Source organism: Osmerus mordax, chromosome 1 (genome assembly GCF_038355195.1).
Source record: "Osmerus mordax isolate fOsmMor3 chromosome 1, fOsmMor3.pri, whole genome shotgun sequence".
Classification (NCBI taxonomy): Eukaryota; Metazoa; Chordata; class Actinopteri; order Osmeriformes; family Osmeridae; genus Osmerus; species Osmerus mordax.
Window position 1 is genome coordinate 395,113 of NC_090050.1, and position 19,363 is coordinate 414,475.

General features: G+C 41.9%; 1 protein-coding gene across 1 annotated transcript; it reads left to right on the forward strand.

The window, feature by feature from the left end:
* The first annotated feature begins 1,786 nt into the window (after window positions 1-1,786).
* optc (opticin) lies at window positions 1,787-14,983 on the forward strand. Its single transcript, XM_067240033.1, has 6 exons — window positions 1,787-1,990; window positions 9,441-9,609; window positions 13,123-13,281; window positions 13,494-13,696; window positions 14,030-14,125; window positions 14,816-14,983. The coding sequence occupies exons 1-6, from the start codon at window positions 1,787-1,789 to the stop codon at window positions 14,981-14,983; spliced, it is 999 nt and encodes a 332-aa protein (XP_067096134.1).
* Window positions 14,984-19,363: the final 4,380 nt, after the last annotated feature.

Below are 19,363 nucleotides of genomic sequence, written 5' to 3' on the forward strand. Positions count from 1 at the left end.
GAACTGCAAAACTCCTGAGGCCGGTAAGTTTAACATCATGCCTGACCCTGTAAGACCCGTGGTTGGAAAATTACGTCACTTTTAGATCTCCAAAAAACACATTTGCAGATGTTTTCTTTTTTGAAAGATCACATTTATCCAATGGCATTGCAAGGTAAGACAATAGGACCAATAGCTATGTAAATGTAGTCTTTCAACAATTTCTTTTTTGCAAATGTGTTTTTTGGAAAGCTAAAAGTGACGTTTACAACCAGGTCTTCATGTTTTCTAAGACTGCTGAAGGCATTTGTTGTCTTTGTTAGGACCTTTACAGGCTTAGAGAAGGTGAAGCTGATGTCCTTTTACACAGGGGTTGAGACTGGATTTTAGTAGAATCAACTGGAGACTGAAGCTTTACTGTACTTCAGTCAAGACACTCACGTATTAGATTTGAGCATTTATTGATAACCATGACATGGAAATAGGTTTGACTTTGGTGGAGTGGATGAGTCTAGGGGAAGCACTCCCTGCCTCCAGCATTAGCGAGCAACATACATAGAATATGAGGCAGGGAGCAACTAGAGATATAATCCCCCTGGTGGATAGAACATACAGACAACTAGGTGGAGAAGGGGATGGTGGAGGGCGGTAGCAGCACAGATCATACAGCAACCGGGGGTCAGTGTGTGTGTATCCGCACAGTCTTTTAATGCCTCCTTATCGGATGTAGCCCAATGGGCTTGTGCTAGCTAACACACGTGTAGTTAATGAGCGGATGATGCGCGCTGCCCAAGTTCCGTGCCTGAACTAGGCTTCGCTCATGTGTGCTGAGAGCACTCTGACTGTCATCACCTCAAAGCTCATCTCACAATATTCTGTGTGTTCTCTGTTTTTGTAAAAAATCTTATAGGTTTACAAAACATTTCGTTAATGTGTTTTAGCCATTACATTTTGTAGTATTAGATAAATGTCTTTCAAGGGTCACACACCTTTTATTTTGTTTTATATTAGATAAATGTCTTTCAAGGGTCACACACCTTTTATTTTGTTTTACTTATTGCTTATATATTTCTTTTTACAAATTTGCTTCTTAGAAAAGTCTGACTTGTTTCTCAAAGGATATAGTTTTAGATACCCCAGACAGTCAAGCCAGACTCGCACCTTCATGTCAGCTTTCAAAGCAAACATTCCTCCAGCATTTTCACTAACAACTCAACAAACCTCTCTTGGATGGACAGTTTCTGGGTGCCCCTGTCCTCCCTTCTGAGACCAGAGGACAAACACACAGTCCCACAGAACCACCTTATACAGGGAAGGAATGTGCTAGTGCAACCACAAAGACTACAAGAAACATATTTTTATAGATGATTAAGTTTGTTTCTTTCATGTACTTAATTTAGTTAGGCAGCATCATCGCTTCATTTATGTACAGAAGTGGTAATGTACGAAATTTAGAGGTGTCAATCACTAACTGATTAACTAACTGAACTAATCACTAATTTGTGTGTTTGAACATGTGAAAAGGGTCTGTCTCCAGACAGGGGAAACGTGGCAGAGGACGGGTTTTGCAGGAAACCAAAAGGAACAGATTGAGTTCATAACTGACATTGTAACAAAGGAATCAAAATAGTTCATACAAAGTCTAATATGCTCAAAACGCGAATGAACAGAGCGTTTATGCTCTCTTGTAGCAAACAGTGCAAGAAACACTTCACAGCATTCTCCTCACTCATTAATGACCAGTTCCGTTTCAGTTTGCCCTTTTTTGCCCCATCTCTATACAGACATTTGCGTGCGAGACCTTTATATGGCGCTGCAGTGTGTGGTGGTGGCTCTGGCCCTGACCCTTCTGGGCTCAAGCCCCAGGGAATGTGCCCCACAACAGGGTCCGGGAACCGACGAAGATGGCTTTGACCTGGAGAACTACGACCTGACTGGAGAGACAGACTGGGAGAACATGGACCTCAACAGTTACGGGGACAGCTTTGACTACAACGATGTAAACCAAGAGGTGAGGACAAACACACATACCAGGGAGGTATTCCAGGTAGCAGGTTTACTGAAAACTTTGAGTTGGTTAACCCTGAAAAGAGGCATACACCGGGTTTTCTGTTCCAGAAAGAGAGGTAACGAAAACTTTTGGTCGTGTCCATGGTAACTTACTCTGTGAACCATGACAAACTCTGCATTTCTACCTATCCCCCCCACTTTCTGAGCCTGATACAGTTGTCAGACATGGGATGTCCTTTCCTGGTTCAGCCGACCGATCTCGAACAACATTTTATTTGCTTAGTTATACGCCGGGAGAGGATTTTAAGACTGCGATTCGATGTGCTTTACTTCCCTGATGAATACCTAAGTTAACGTTACAGTTTCCCGTCACACTCCGTTATTTATTTTTAGAACATTCAGCCCTAAGGCCTACATCGCAAATGTTACACACCGTGGACGTGCACTCAGAACCGACCAAATGCTTTTTGGCACTGAAATAAAGACAAATAATTGAAATTGTATTTGGTTGCCTCCAAATAGAAATTCAAAAATGAGTATTTATATAGGCTATTGTTCCTACAATTAACATCACCTGTGACCATGCACCCTCCTGTAACTGGTGTTCCAGCAAATCCTTCTCAAGATTAGCCTTTATTCTTCTACCCTAAGTAGGCCTACACCATCTCTTGGTCAGTTTTGGCACTTTATTCATGATATGCAGTTTGTACAACTCATTTACTTGTAACTGGGAATACATAAGATGACATTAAATTCCACAGTTCCACCTGCAGAATTCACCTGCCATTAAATGAACATCTCACTCTATACTGCATCCTTGCTCTGTTCAACAGGATCAGAATGCGCTAATCGTTTTTCTATTCATTATTCTCATAATGTCAGTGTAATTCCACACAAGCCTGTAGATAAAAGTAGGCCTACATGGGAAGAGAACTACCAGTAGCTACCATACATGTACCATACATCTTTGCATCCATTTCTGCGGCAGGAAACGTCTCTTCGTCATCTTAATCATCATTATCCTCATCCTGTGATGAAAGACATTCTGTTGGGGGTAACTGCTATTACAAGTTGAAATAAGCACCAACTGATATTTACTTTGTATCATGTCGAATATGAGTAAAACCAAGGTGACGTAAAGACTACAATCACAAGTTAATAGGCCTAAGAAAAATATGCCTTACCTGTTCGTAGTATGTTTTTATATTTAATAGAACATTGAACATGCTATTTTATTAACTCCACCACTTTTTCACCTGTAATATTAATGGACAGTGGGGTTAAATGTTCAATGTATGGACTGGATACTGCATTGAAATGTATGCATTGACTCGGCCAGCAATTGTCTCCCACGCCAAATTCAAATCAGCTTTTCTGGAACCGAAAAGTCAGACTTTCCCATTTTAAAGTAGATCAACTCAGAGTTCAGGGTTAGGGTCACAGTTTGTTAAACCCGCACCTGGAATACCCCCCAGGTTTTCCAGCTCAATTCTGTAAGGCCACTCTGTGGTCCCTCCTGTGACAACTCGTCCTTAACTGACTCACTGTGGGAATTCAGGAAACCACCCTGGAGAGCCTCGTTGTTCCATCCGCTTTCCACAGTTAGCGTCCAAAACTCAATGGCAAAGGCCGCCATGCTGCGGGAACCCTGGCAGAGGGACAGGAGCCGTTAACCTGCCAGGTTTTATTCCCTCACATCTACACACACTGTCAACAACAGGAGTGGAGAGCTCAACAGAGGAGAGGAGATATGAAGTCAGAGAGAACAGGAGTACTAAACTGACAGATATCATTAATCATCACTAATCTTTGATTTTGTTCAGAATCAGTTCAGAATGGGTTTTTATTGCCATGTAAGTTAACACAAACACAGAATTTACTGTGGCAAGAAGGTGCATACAATAAACATATACGGATCTTAATTTTAATTTCTTAATTATTTTTTTTGTCGAAAAAGCTGAATGTATAAATACAATTTAAAGGTTTAATACTAAAGAGCTAAACATGTCCTAGAGAGCTAAACGATATACGAAAGAGCTAAACAATGTAGATATAAACTAGAGAGGGTAAAATTTCTGGGGAAATTGTAGGGTGTGCTTGCTTGTGTCGGTTGCACAGGGGTCCGTTTTTTAATGACATTTTTACAACTGATATTTCTGTATATTTTATATAAAAATGCATACTTATTAATTATAAAGATTACATAGATTTGAAAGCATCTTTTTTTTGCTGCTCATTTACAACTCAAAATACGAGTGAAGTGTAGAATGAAATAGATGTCTTCTCATTTCCCCTGCAAGAGGCAGCCTCATAGCTGAATCAAAACGAATACATTTGGCAGACCGGTGTAAAAATTGACCTAATCTCTATGACTTAAACGTCCTTTCCCTTCTTGTGATATTTTCAGGCATTTAGCCTACTCATATTGCATTCATTCATTAATAAAGAACCCCCTTTGAAGATTATTCTACGACGTTACCTGCAGTAGAAGATGGAATCGCGATTCAAACAGTAGCCTACCATCTGCTAACTGAAAATATGCCCCCAAAAACGTAAATAAGCTTGACATCAGTGGCGGTTCTACATTGAATTACACCCAGGGCGAGACGCCCTTCGCCCCTCCGCCCCCCCCCCCCCCCCCCATTGAAATCAAAAGGCTGTTGTGGTAAGACCGATTATGTTCTATACAGCTAAAACAGCCTGGGGTCAAATTGATACCAAACATAATAGGAGGGTTACATAAACATGCCCTTACACGCTAAATGTCTGTTATTACAAGCTATATTAATATAACTTTTAGGGAAGAACACTTTTAATTATGACGTTGAACTATACTTTGTCATGAAATATAGTTGTAGCAAATAGCAAATGTTCGTCTTTGAAACTACCTACAGATTTGAAAATTCCGTTGGCTAATTACAGGGCCTAACCTAAATAATGAAAATAAATAATAACTGAACTTGTTACAGTTTTGTTGCAAAGAACACTATTATGGTGAAATGTTATCTCGTGTTTGTTGAGTTAAAACCAAAATATTGTTGTTGCATAGCAAGCATCATAGCAAAAAGGCTAACAAACGTAAGAGTTAGCCTATACCCATTTTTTTTATTCGCCATTTCACACAATAAAAAAAAAACAGGAACTTTAGGCCTATATTTATAATATTATGAATTGTCCGTTTCATTTGGGAGACCCAGTCAGATGAGCTGTCTGTCCCTCTCCCCTTTTTTCACACAGCTTCTGTGCACGGCACCTTCTCAGCAAGCAGGGGTGCCTGCAGCTGCCTGAAGGGGGCGCCAATTTGCCAATTCCCCACACAGTGAAATGATAGAAAAGAGAAAACCGCTTCACGGCGCAGAGATTTGTATTTATTTATTTTATGCTTGTGCGCCCCCCACGTGACATGAAAAAATGCCTAAAACCGCCCCTGCTTGACATTTATTTTGTGGAAAATCGCTCATTCTTAAAAAGCTCACTGGTAGCTAGCGATCATTGTCAGTAACAACGCAAAATGCAATATAGCCCTGTGTGGAGAAGCTACCCCGGTAAATTGTACTACTACAGTACAGTACTAGACTACTGCTGTGTTCGTCTTGGTAGCTAGCGATTGCGTTGGTTGAATTGGATTTAACGTTCCGTTGTACGGTTTAGGCTGAAATTAATTATTTTCATGAACAGATTGACAAAGTTTAGGCTGTGGCAATGAAGTTCAGGTTAGTAGTCAGATAGTTTCACCTATTGAAAGACTTTTGATTTAAGTAAGGGGAGTGCCGAACATGTTCTGTCGCCGTTTGACTTCCTAAACAGCTGTGTAGATGTTTCTGTAGTGTGTCTCGCGTAGGCTACAGCGTTGCAGTGAGCAACACTGGTTTGAAACCACAGGTAATGATAATTTCACCAACAAATCGTTTACTTGAAATGTAATGTCATAATAAATCCTACAACGAAAATGTATTTGTGAGGAATGTTTATTTTAACGATTGAAAACAGATGCATCATAGACCACTGTAGTATGTGTTGCCCGGGCAACAGAGGCTAATGTCATGCTAATGCTTCAGTGAAATAGTAGACTACCGTTTCCGAAAGTAGATGTGGGCCTACTTCCTTAATAATATCAGCTAATATTGTACATTACATTTCACAATTGTGTTTCACATCACAAGGTAAAATGAGTAAATAGTTATCACCCTGGCCTCTTTGCTTGTGGCGTTTCTGCAGCTGCCTTGCAGTAAAGCTATAGTTAGCCTAGCTATCCCCCAAGTTAACAGATGCGAAACAAATGTTCTGCTACAGGTAGTCACGCGTGTTTTCGTGACGTTAGTGACGTAGTGACATTAGTCACGTCAGTGACTGTTAGTGATGAGAAGTTCGAATCCTTTTACGGACTCGGTTCTTTGAATCTCGTTCATTAAAAGGAACGAATCTTTTTTCGAGTCACTCGTTCATTTCAACGGGGGGACGGGGGGCAAACACGTATATCATATTCTCATGTAGGTTAGTGCATGTAAACCAGCAGATACTATTTTAAAATAAATTCCTGCATTGAAATAATGTATCATGACAGTTTGTATGATTTGAAATGGTCATTTATTATCACACTAGCATTTAATTACACAATTACGCCGCACTGAACTCAAAGTAATTTACCAAAAAGTTGAAATAACGAAACCTGTAATTATTACTTGTGAATGAATATCATTCATGACTTACTTAACCTAGTCACGGAAAGTGAACGAGGTAAACAAATCCTTTCTGTTTCCTCTTTTGAGCCTATGCAGGTCACGTGAAAAAGGATCCGTATCCGAAGACCCAGTCAAAATGAACGAATCACATCTAGCTACCAGTACTGAGCCTATGCAGGTCACGTGAAAAAGGATCCAAAGACTCGTACCCGGCAGATGAACGAATCGTTCACCTCCCGACCATGTCTTCGGATCAATGTTTTGTTCCTCTGCCAACCGAGTCTTTGGATCAATGATTCGTTCATCTGCCGGGTACAAGTCTTTGGATCCTTTTTCATGTGACCTGCATAGGCTCAGTACTGGTAGCAAGAGGAAACAGAAATGATTCGTTCATTTCCCGACTGGGTCTTTGTACGAGTCTTTAGATCCTTTTTCACGTGACCTGCATTGGTTTAGTAGAGGAAACAGTTACCTCTCCCGATGCACGGCCACGAGAAAATGAACGAATCTCTCTTGGAGGGGACTTGTTACTCCCGAGTTCTTGTAAGGATTCGTTCAAAATGAACGAATCGTTCATGAATGACACATCACTAGTGACTGTGGCTAGCAAGTTAGCCACCGTTAGCTTCACTTTTCGCCACAAAAACGTAATTTGAACTTAAACCATCCAACGGAACATAAATAAAAATACAACCAACGCAATCGCTACCAAGACGAACCTTTTGACACCGCCGTTGTGTATGTAGTCCAAATATTGACTGATCCTTAGGGGGGCGAAAATAAATAATAATAAATAAATATATATGTGAGAGAACAAAGGTTGTGCCCTTGCCGAAGGCAAAGCACACCCAAATAGATATATATATATAGATATAATATATCTATATATATATAAAATATAGAATATGAAATGTTACATGATGAAATCGGGTTCTCAGTGCGAGTCCTTGGCCTTGTAGAAGAGGCCAGCAGCGGATGGGATGAAACTGTTCTTATGGAGTGAAGTTTTGGTCCTGATGGACTGCAGCCTTCAGCCGGAGGGGAATAGCTGTAACAGAGAGTGTCCAGGGTGGGAGGAGTCGGCCACAATCTTACTCACTCGCCTCAGTCCTTGGCAGTGGCAGCAGCGTACCAGATGGTGATGGAGGAGGTGAGGATGGACTCAATGATGGCTGTGTAGAAGTGCACCATCATTGTCTTTGGCAGGTTGAATTTATTCAGCTGCCGTAGTAAGTACATCCTCTGTTGTGCTTTCTTTGTTATGGAGCTGATGTTCAGTTCCCACTTGAAGTCCTAGGAGAGGATAGTGCCCAGGAAGCGGAAGGACTCCACAGTGTTGACTGGGGAGTCACACAGGGTGATGGGGGTGAGTGGGGCTGTATTCTTCCTGAAGAATCCCCACCAGAGATGAGCCCAATGAGGGTGGTGTTGTCCGCAAACTTCAGGAGTTTGACGGACGGATGACTGGAGATGTTTGTGTATAGGGAGAAGAGCAGAGGGGAAAGGACGCAGCCCTGAGGGGATCCGGTGCTGATGGACCGGGAGTCAGAGACGTGTGCTACCAACTGAACTGTCAGACAGGAAGTCTGTGATCCACCTGCAGGTGGAGTCAGGGACATTCAGCTGGGAAAGCTTGTCCTGAAGCAGAGCGGGGATGATGGTGTTGAAGGCAGAGCTGAAGTCCAAAAACAGGATCCTGACGTAGGATGCCGGTGTGTCCAAGTGCTGGAAGGTGAAGTGGAGGGCCATGTTAACTGCGTTGTCTACAGACCTGTTGGCTCTGTAGGCAAACTGAAGGGGGTCCAGGAGAGGGTCCGTGATGGCTTGCCAGCACCAGGCGCTCAAAAGACTTTATTACCACAGAGGTCAGGGTGACGGGTCTGTAGTCATTAAGTCCTGTTGGCCTTGGCTTTTTGGGCACAGGGATGATGGTGGAGGACGTGAGACAGGCTTCCCTTCTCTGGTAGGGCATTTGATGAATTGTCTGTATTTGGTGAGTTTGTGGCTGAGATTACCTTTGTTAAAGTCGCCGAGTACGATAACCAGGGAATCTGGATGTATTGGGCCTCTTTGACGTTGGCCTGTGGACTCGGCGGCAAGTAAACTCCGACCAGAATCAGCGACGCAAATTCGTGAGGCGAATAGAAAGGTTTACAGTTTATAAAAAATGATTCCAGATCCGGAGAACAATGTTGCAGAATCACTGTCATATCTACACACTAGCAACTGTTAGTGTAAAAACAAATACCACTGCCTTTCGTTTTGCCAGAGAGTGCTGTGTCCCGATCAGCTCTCAGGAGTTGAAAGCCTGCCAGTTGTAACGCGGTGTCCGGGATCAAATCACACAGCCTTGTCTGATGGTTTTTCACCATCAGTAGCTGAAGTTCGTCCATTTTGTTGCACAGTGAACGTACGTTGGAGAGGAAAAAACTTGGAAGCACAGTTCGGATCCCGCGTCTGCGTAGCCGCACTAGCGCTCCAGCTTGCTTTTCCCTTCGACAGCGTTTCGCTGCATGAGCAAAGCCTAGCGTGGCTTTGACAAGAATGGCCACTAATTCTGCCGCTGGAAGGAGAAAAGTGGGAAATAAATACACAGGAGTCGTTTCCCTGATGTTTAGAAGTTCGTCTCTGGTTAGAGAACTCCAAAAATCCTGTCAGAACACTGAATTAACAGACAATACAAGACAAAACAGGGCGCACCGACGGTCTGAGGCTGCCATCATAGGCACCATCTTGGTGATCTCCTCATACCTTTCCTTTAACTGGCAGATTGAGGTGGGAACTGTCGCCCCGGCAGCCCCTGCCACCCCTCCTCATGCCACTGAGCCCTCTGAGTATGAAGAGGGGGGAGCGCTGCCCCCCCGGCCCACCACTCCCCCGCCACCCGTCACCCTGGACTTCAGAGGACCGGGTTTGTTTGGCCCAGAGACTGGCCTGGGTAAGTCACTGTACTGTGTGTTTGTGTGTGTGTGTGCATAACCCAGATCTAGTATATATGAAAATGCATTCATCATGCTAGATGCTATTACAGATACATCCCACAAAAGTCTAAACATTTTAGACAGTCCTATCAGGAGAAAATGCACACAAAATAACAAAATGCATTCCCTTCATCCCAATCCTTAGCTTGACTCTTAATATCCTCCGCTGATTCCGAAAGCTTTTGTTATAATACTGTATGTAGAGCTGACAATAAAAATAACATATCTTCCATATATTTCTTAATTCCCAAAGCTTAATATAGACCATCAGTACATTTGTTACATTGGTAAACTGTCAACAGAATATAATTTATATATCTGATGATCTGGTTGATGTTAAGATTAAGTTTAAGGTTTGGGAAAGTTCATGAAGGAATTTTGGTGGCTTATTAAGTTCACATACTCCCCCCTGTTTACCTCAAACAAAGTGTCCCCATGATAAACACAGATGACAGTTTAGCTCATTAGCTTTGATTGGTCTGTAAACACCCAAGCAGCAAGGTTTCCAATCGGCTTCACATTCTCAGTCAATAGTTCCAGGCACTCAACTGTTAAGTTAACTTTGTGTTTGGAAAACAATATAAACTTTTCATGTTGTCTGTTTTTCAAAATAAGCTGTTAAACCCAGATGTGGAGAACATGCTGACAGTTAACTTTTCTATAGTCAGATATTTCTTTTGCTGAGGATGTACAAATTCCCCCCCACTGCGTCTCTAACAGTGTACCGGACTGCCACGTGTTCTGCATGCCCTAACCCTACGTTCAGTATTTTCCACTCTTATATTCATTTGCCATATAATTATTGGGACAAATGGAAATTTGGCTAAATTCAGTTGAATATATATATGTTTTTGCCATAATCTATTCTGAATCAGAATCAATGATGGCTGTGTAGACGTGCACCATCATTGTCTTTGGCAGGTTGAATTTTTTCAGCTGCAGCAGGAAGCATCCTCTGTTGTGTTTTCTTTGTGAGGGAGCTGATGTTCAGTTCCCCCTTGAGGTCATGGGAGAGGATAGTGCCCCGGAAGCGGAAGGACTCTATTGTGTTGACTGGGGAGTTGCACAGGGTGATGGGGCTGAGTGGGGGATGAGTTCTTCCTGAAGTCCACAAACATCTCCACTGCCTTAAAGGGGTCATTTAATGAAGAACTGAATTTACCTTGTCACAGTTGAATAACGACAGTTCAGTGGGTAAAATTGACATACAGTGAACCTCAAAGTCCATTGACACCTCTTTCCTATGCAAATCTCACAATAATTTTTTTGGCTGTAAAACGGTAGGTTTTGAAAAAGCCCACCTTTTTTGGCTCTGGTCAAAAAACACAGAGCAGCGCGCAGCAAATTTTGGTGTGTACTTCCACAGAATTACAAAGAAGAACGTTTTTCGAGCATATTTACCTACGATGGTAAATGCAGTGTTCCAGGCTGTACAGGGAATGCGGACACTTTTCAGAGTCTTCCTAAGGAACCAAACACTCGACGGGCTGTGATGTTTGTCTATGAGAAGATCCCTGTGCAGTTCGACCCTCAATTACACATTTGCTCGAACCATTTCACCGAGGACAGTTTTGAAAACCTACGACAATGTAAAGAAGGATTTGCTCTGATTTGCTCTAGGGATGGCGGATCGATCCTAAAGTATCGATATTTTCGATACTGGCATTATATCAAAAGGATCGATTCTCAATTTGAGATATCGATCCTACCTGGGATTTCTTTTAAACAAGTGATTTTAGAATATTTTATAATAGTTGTAGGCCGTATAGTATAGAAATTTACTTAAATAAGAAAGTCAATGGGAAAAAAAATTCTTCTGCTGTGTCTGTGCTTATCATGAGTTCATCAGCGGCAGCATGCCACGCTCTCTCACTCTCACTCAGTGAAAGCACACTCAGCGCAGATTCGAGTGCATTGCTGCGGTCATGACGGACAGAAAACGAAGCATAATCTGGATTTATTTCACTCCAGTTAACAACGATGAAGCTTTATGTGACATTTGTCAAACAACAATACGCCATTGTGGCAATACCACAAACATGACAAGCATCTAAAAGTTAAACACCCTAAAGAGCACAACGAAGTAGGTACAGCTGACGCGAGCAGAGGAGGCAACACAGACACGTAATGTCTATTGCGGTTTATTTAATATTAATAACGATGGCTTTCAGAATGCATTATAAAATTACTAAAATAAAAATATTTCATAGAAGTATCTATATCGGTATTGATATCGACGATACTGGTCTTGAAAGTACAATCGGATCGAAAAGAAAATTATTGGTATCGCCCATCCCTACTCTGAAGCTGTTGCTGAAAAGAGGTGATGTTCCGACCTTATGTTCATCACAACCGCAAGCTGTAGTATGATGTTGTCAGTAACAGGCTAACAGTTATTAGCAATGCTAACGTATCCTGCCTGCATCTAGCATCGGTAGAATGTCTGATGATTTATTTTATTGGCAATTACGTTATTTCATGTTCCTGACTGTGTTTCATTCAAATAAATAACCTGTGTTGTCATGTAAATCTACAATTCAAGATGCATGTTTGTCCAGATCAATTTTTCAGCAAGTTAGCTAGAGCTAACTGAAGCTGAGTTGAATCACGATAGTTTGTTTGCTAAGCTGTAGTTTTAACGTTACCCACATAAGTCGATCCTGTTTGCTTCCACAACAGAAGTGGAAACTAACGTAATCATTTCAAATGTTATCTAGTCAATCTGTTGAAAACAATGTTGTGTAGACACAATAGATTTATTTGTACGTTTTTATTTCAAGTCTCCACCTTCTTGTTTCAGTGAGTGCTGTTGGCTGTGTTGTGTCTTTGCTCCGCAGCTTCACTCGTTGTAAACCAACCAATCAGTGCGCAGCTCATCTATATATTCATGAGCATACCACAAAAGGAGAAAACCTAGCGTTTTTTTCCCGGGACAAATTCACAGGAAGCATCAGTGGGAATAGAACAGCACCCGGGCCATTTTCAGCCCAACCAATGTTACATACCCTATTCGGAGACCTTAAGCAACAGTGTGAAATACCCCCAAAAAACAGTCAATCACCCCTTTAAGAGCATTGAGCTCCAAGTTGTTTGGGCTACACCAGGTCACCAGGTTGTCAGCTTCCCACCTGAAACTAATAGATTAGGAAAAATGTGAATAAGGTATCATGTAACTAAATAAATATCTTGAAATGCCCAAAGTTAGTTTTTTGTTTGTTGTTTTTTTTGTGATTTGACTGACTATGACTATCTTATTCACAAATACAATTTCTGACCAATGTTATTGACCCATATTTCTACTGCAGTCAAAAGCAATTACTTTTTAATATTTCTTTATTTTTTTAATAATATATGTATAATAAACGTATGCCGCAAATTTTTCTTGCTTTTAGATAGTGTTGATGGAGACCGTTACACGCTAAGACTACACTGTTATTGCTAACATTACACTGTTATCCCTCTTTCTGCAGGAATGCCCACGTGTCTGTTGTGTGTGTGTATCGGAGGGAGTGTGTACTGCGACGACATCGACATGGAACAGATCCCTCCTCTTCCTAAAGATACAACACATTTCTATGGCCGCTTCAACCGGATCAGACATGTCAAGAATACTGACTTTGTCAACCTAAGTAAGTATACACACACACAGGCACACACTGAATGACGGGAGAGAAGTAGCCTTCATATACCAGCCCCACACTACCTACCACCCTAACCATCAAGTTGCACTGCTTGTGTTGACACAACTGAAGCGATTTTAACAAGAGTAATATGATTCTTTCCTGTGTTCTATAAGACATGATGCAACTTTTGATTACTTGTATTCATTCCTTTTTTCCAGACAAACTGAAGCGCATTGATCTCACAGGGAATCAGATTTCTGGGATGGATGAAGATGTGTTCCTACCCCTGCCCCAGCTCGAGGACCTGCTATTGGCTGACAACAACCTGCACATCCTCCCAGCACTGCCAGCCACCATGAGACTCATCGACTTCCGCAGCAACCACCTGACCTCCGCCGGCGTGCAGCAGGAAGCCTTCAAGGTATATATGCAGGAGTCGCAGGCAGGCTTTGCCCAGCCCAGCCCAAATCAACACACTCATGCTGAAATATGCATTTTCTTTTCAAGGCACTTTTACGCTATTGTTTCCGTACTTGGTGTATGCTGTTTAAACACACACACTTATTGAGGATGAGCTCCTATATCTTTGGGTAACATTCCTAATGTCCTTAGACTCTGACGTGAACCAGACGATGCTCTGCTCAGGCTGTAGGTCTGCTGACTGAGCCGTAACTGGGGAGAGAGCAGCTTGAAGTTGTTGAGGCGGGGCTCTACCTAATGGCCGTAATACATGTTGTCCTTTCTACCTGGACAGGATATTAGTCAACTAGAGTTCCTGTATCTCTCCAATAACAAGCTAGACTACATCCCCACGCCTCTGCCAGAAAGTCTGCGAGTGTTACACCTGCAGGTGGGTAAACACGACACACACACACTCACACACTCTTCTCTTTCTCAAGGCCGATATATGCTTCTCCGTTTTCCAAAAAACGGACACATGGGAACGCCCTCCTTTACGGGGAATGCCCTCTCCGAGCTCTCCGAGAGCCCTCGGAGAGCCCCGGAGAGCTTGACGTGCACCTCCTGAATTTTCTAACTATCCGTCGTAATTTCGGATAGTTATGGATACCCCCTTGGCTGTGATTGGTCAGTATTAAGAACCGCTTGCGTCAGGGGCGGGGTTGCCGTGATAAACAGGACGAACAGAATCCTTTGACCGCCATTGCTCTAAGTTTTTACAATTCATATTTCAGCTAAACAGTACATGTAAATCAGCATCTGAATTAAAATGTGACGAGAAATGGGTAGTGTAGTTGCTGAAAATGTGCGTATTTTATTGATGAAACAGCTCATTTGTAAATTTGCTCCGACTTCTCGATAACCTAGGTAAATAAACACTCGACGACGACTTACAAAAAACCGTTGCGCCACCTACTCTTCTGGCGGTAAATTGTTTTCAGCACCCACAGCCTACGGAGAACCATTAACGCAGTCTATCCGTCCGTATCCATCCGTATCCGTAAGCCCGCCCATCCGTAAACTGAGTCGGAGAAGCATATTGCGGCCTTCACTCCTTCCTACTTCTCTTTTGTCCCTGTAGAACAACAACATCCAGAGTCTGAGCGAGGACACGTTCTGTAATCGTCACAACCGCAGCTACGTCCGGCGCCTCCTGGAGGACATCCGGCTGGACGGGAACCCTCTGCACCTACGCTGGTGGGGCCGGGCCTACACATGCCTGCCACGCCTCCCCATCGGGGGGTTCTGAGGGGGAAAGGGTGAAACTGTCTCTGTAGGGGAGGGGGGAGGACACTCTCTCGGGGGGGGGGGGGGGGGGGGGTGAAGCCCATTAGGGATGAAACTTGTATGGATTCTTAAAGACGCTGGACAAAAAAAGTTGTAATGTACAGTAGGCTTTATAGTTTACCAATTTAATTCTTACATGGTTAAAAAAAGTTTCCCACCATTGGACCGACCAACCATTAGCATGTTGTAACCAAACACTGCAGAATAGCTTAGTAAGTAGCATGCATTCTTTTTCCAATGAATTAAACTGTTGTGTTTAAGGTGTTGTTTTTTATATAACATGATTTTTATTTGTTGAGTGAATTGATGTTAAGATGTTTCGAAAATTAAAGCTGTTACTAATTGAAACTAAACTTGATTCAATGGTTGTAACCTGAGTGCAGTTCTGTCAACTTCCCACATGATGGCATCTCTCACATTCTATTGAGGCGGGAAACATTTTCATGACACATAAATACCTTAGTCTATGAATAATCAGAAATAAATCATGTTTTTTCCACATTGACAAATATTCAGGGATACCCTCAAATACTTGCTTTCCAGATCTATAAACTGTTTATATAAGTGAAGATGGCCTTAATCTCATGTTTGTGTATTGATGTAGTACATTAATTGTATTGATGATTGTTAAGAGGACTAATGTTAATTTGAGCATAGTCATTTGAATATATAATCAATATAATTACTACATTGTGAAATAGTTTGAACAAAATAATAGTAGAGAAGAAAACTACTCTAAACCAATGTTTTTTTCTTGTCTGTCTGTCTTCTGTGTTTATTTCCCTGTTGCTACAGTTATGTATTGTATACTTTCACTTTCTACCTAGTCAGATCTACAAAGATCCACTTCTAATTTTAAATGAACGTTTGTGTGCTGCAGGTGGTTGCTCAGGTTACATGATGACGTCTGCAGTTACACATCCATCCTAATGTGTTATTAATTCACCTTCTTTTAGCTTTCCCATTGATCTAAACCACTGATTAATGACCAGTATTTTACAATCCGGTTCATGAAATACGTAAAGCAATGCTAGTAGCTTCAGGAGAAATAAACGATAAGAAAATTATTAACCATCCTTTTATATTTTGAAGAAATTATCAGCTTTTTCTGGCCAGGTCTATAGTTTCAGATTGTGTATGTGTGTTTGGTGTACTGTATGCAAAAGTGGGATACTATTTGTGTCAAACTCTCTGTGTTATTGGGCACCAGGGAGGACCACTGTCCTGTAGGGTTGAGACACTACATACTGTAGTAACATTATGCAAGACAGCAGCCAGTGTCTCTCAGGGTGATACACATCTGTTTCACTGAGATCATGTGTGTGTCTGACTAAGTGTATATTGTGGTGAGACTTATGATGTCACGTACTGTAAATCAGAATAACTCTGTGACTGTGTATAATTATTGCTGTCTTGATTGCCGTGGATAAGACAGCTAAGCAGGGATTTGTGGCTTATGCCCCTATGATGCTAAACCTGATCTCAGACCTGACATGACCACTGGCTATGCCAATGTTACTGTTGCTCAGTCAGTACAAGCTGATCTCAGACCTGCCATGTTTGGATCAAGAAAATGCGAGAAATGACTGTGACGGCCCACGGGGTTGTTTGTTTTCTGTTCTTTGTTCTGTGTTAAGTTCATTCTCCACACAGGAGCAGTCGAAGGCAATCCCGGTGCTTTATAACTGACTGGCTACAACGGTGCGCAGGCGTGGTCCGGAAATCTACAAGTGCAGCTCCCATTCCATTTGCCGTGCAGACCTCACGACACGCTTTTCCACACGTATACAACACAACACATTTGACCCAGCAACACCCTGACACTACTGACAACATCCCACTTTTCATCTTTCAACACAAAAGAGTACCCTTGACACCTGAGTATTTCAAATCCCAATGGCTTTATTTTATGTATATAGATTTGTATATATTTATATATTTAAATAATAACTTTCACCTCAATTGTTTGATTATAATTTTTTTTGTTCTGTTAAATTCAAACGACGGGACATAAAAGACCTAGGCATTCCACATGATCATATATTACAAAAGAGTAAAGAAAACAGTTGTGAGTGCGTGCAGCTCGGGCACACACACACACCTACATACATACACACCTACATACATACACACCTACATACATACACACTTACATACATACATAGTACATGTTGTTGGTGTTAGTAGACAAATCAGAAAATGTCAAACAACTGCATTCACCAAGACAGAGACTACCACACACACACAGAGTGTTGTGAAGAATTTTGAGGAACGTAAATAAAACAATATAATCTAGTTGGAGAATTCTGTTGCATAGTTTGAAGCAAACAGTAGTGACATGTTGGCATGATAATGTATCATATTTACATAAGAAATGGCGGAAAGGGCAAGGACGGTGAGTGAATGGACTTCATATGGAGAGTGTGTGTGTGTGAGTGTGTGAATGTGTGAGTGTGTGTGTGCGCTAAGTGAGACACACACTGATGGGGAACACCTCTTGAAAAAATATCACCACAGCATTCAAGAAACAAAAAAGGCATAAAACACATACACGGAAGCACATAAATGTTTATTCAGCTACCCAGCAATTACAGTAAACTATTTCACTCTTCGCTTTGATGTGGCTCTTCTGGGCCCAATCAAATCAGCCAATCAAATCAGTCTCAATGGTGACTTCTGCAGTGCTTCTGCAGTGCTGTGGGTGGGCTGGGGTGAATCATCAGTCACATCTCATTTCCACACAATGCTGAGTACTCGTCTATCAATATTAGTCATTGCCAAGTCAACAGTTCTGCAAGCTGACAAAACGACCCCTCAAATCTCCAATTAGGACAAAACAACATTGAAAAGCTCAGTGCCACAACATGTCTTTAATAATAACATTATTTTAATGGTTTCTTCCTTAATAACTAAGGCCTAACAAAACCTTTGTCTACGAACTTTTTCGGGACACGTGATAGAAATGCTAACTGCTTTAGCAAGCTATGGTACAATATTGGATTAAGAGCTTCTATCTTTGAATGGCTCTAGCTGAACAGATGTTGCTGTGGTTGAAATAACGATAAAAATAAAGACCCTCATTTCAACAGAGGTGGTACAATGAGGCACAGCTGATGCTGAAATCACAGTGTGTGACGTAAACAAGTCACAGAGAATAAGGCTAGAAGAAACCCCAGCCAGTGGGCCTCAGTTGAATTCTAAGATTCTAAGGGGAAATATATCCTGTGTGACTAGTGGTATTTGTTGAATATGTTTGCTGAGGAAACTTACATCCTCTACTCCATAGCCCTTGATGAGCACACATGCACACACACATATGTGCGTGCACACACACATACACACACTCACAAACTGAACCAAAGATCTGAACTCCCGCAATCCTCCGGCACATGTTTACAACCTCTTTGTCCTACACACACACAAACACACACACACAGTTCTTGGTAATCAAAGAGAGATCCAGGGCAGATGGTGCTGGACTGTAAACATGGACAAGTGGAGTGCCAAGGCACAAGGAAGCAAACACACCAGTCATGACCCGGGCAGGAGTCTCCTCCCATCAGAGGAAGAAAAACACAACATGTCTCGTTCCCTATGTTGGACCAACACGGGGATACCTCCTCACTAACTCCACATTGCTTAAGAGGAGTCAGAGAGAAACAGCAGCAGCACATTCTAGTTCAGGACCGTTTAGTTTAGATCAGGACCGTTTAGTCTAAATCAGGACCGGTTAGTCAAGAACAGGTCCTGTTAGTCTAGATCAGGACCAGTTTGTCTAGAACAGCACCGGTTAGTCCATATCAGGACCGGTTAGTCAAGATCAGGAGTTGGCAACATTTTGACCATCGCATGTGAATATGGAAAATGTTTATATGGAGATGAACAGTGGTTATTTTATAACTTTCACTCTGTTATTTTTTTATACCTTATTTTTCCATAATATAGTAATTGAGAAACACTGAAAGTTTCGACACAAGAAACCAAGTTCAGTCTATTAAATGGGAAATACACTGTAGTAACCATAAAGGAGAAGAAAGCGGGAGTGGGTCTGATGAAAGTGCAATCGATGCTTGTGATACTGGAGCTGTGAAATGACTATCATCAGGAAGGTGGAGGCCAGCCCTTTTCTAAGCTCTGGTCTGGTTTGGCAGAACATTTTGGCTTAATCACTTCTCATCTGTGTGAAAAGAAATCAGGTGGAGCCAATACTTTCAGGCCATATTTGAGACTTTGAATTAATGACAGGATGAAATGTGCCAGGCATTGTGAGATTGGAGTGGATGGGTGTTTTGGGACTGCACACTAACCAAAACCTGTGACTCACTTTGAGCAGTTTTAGTTT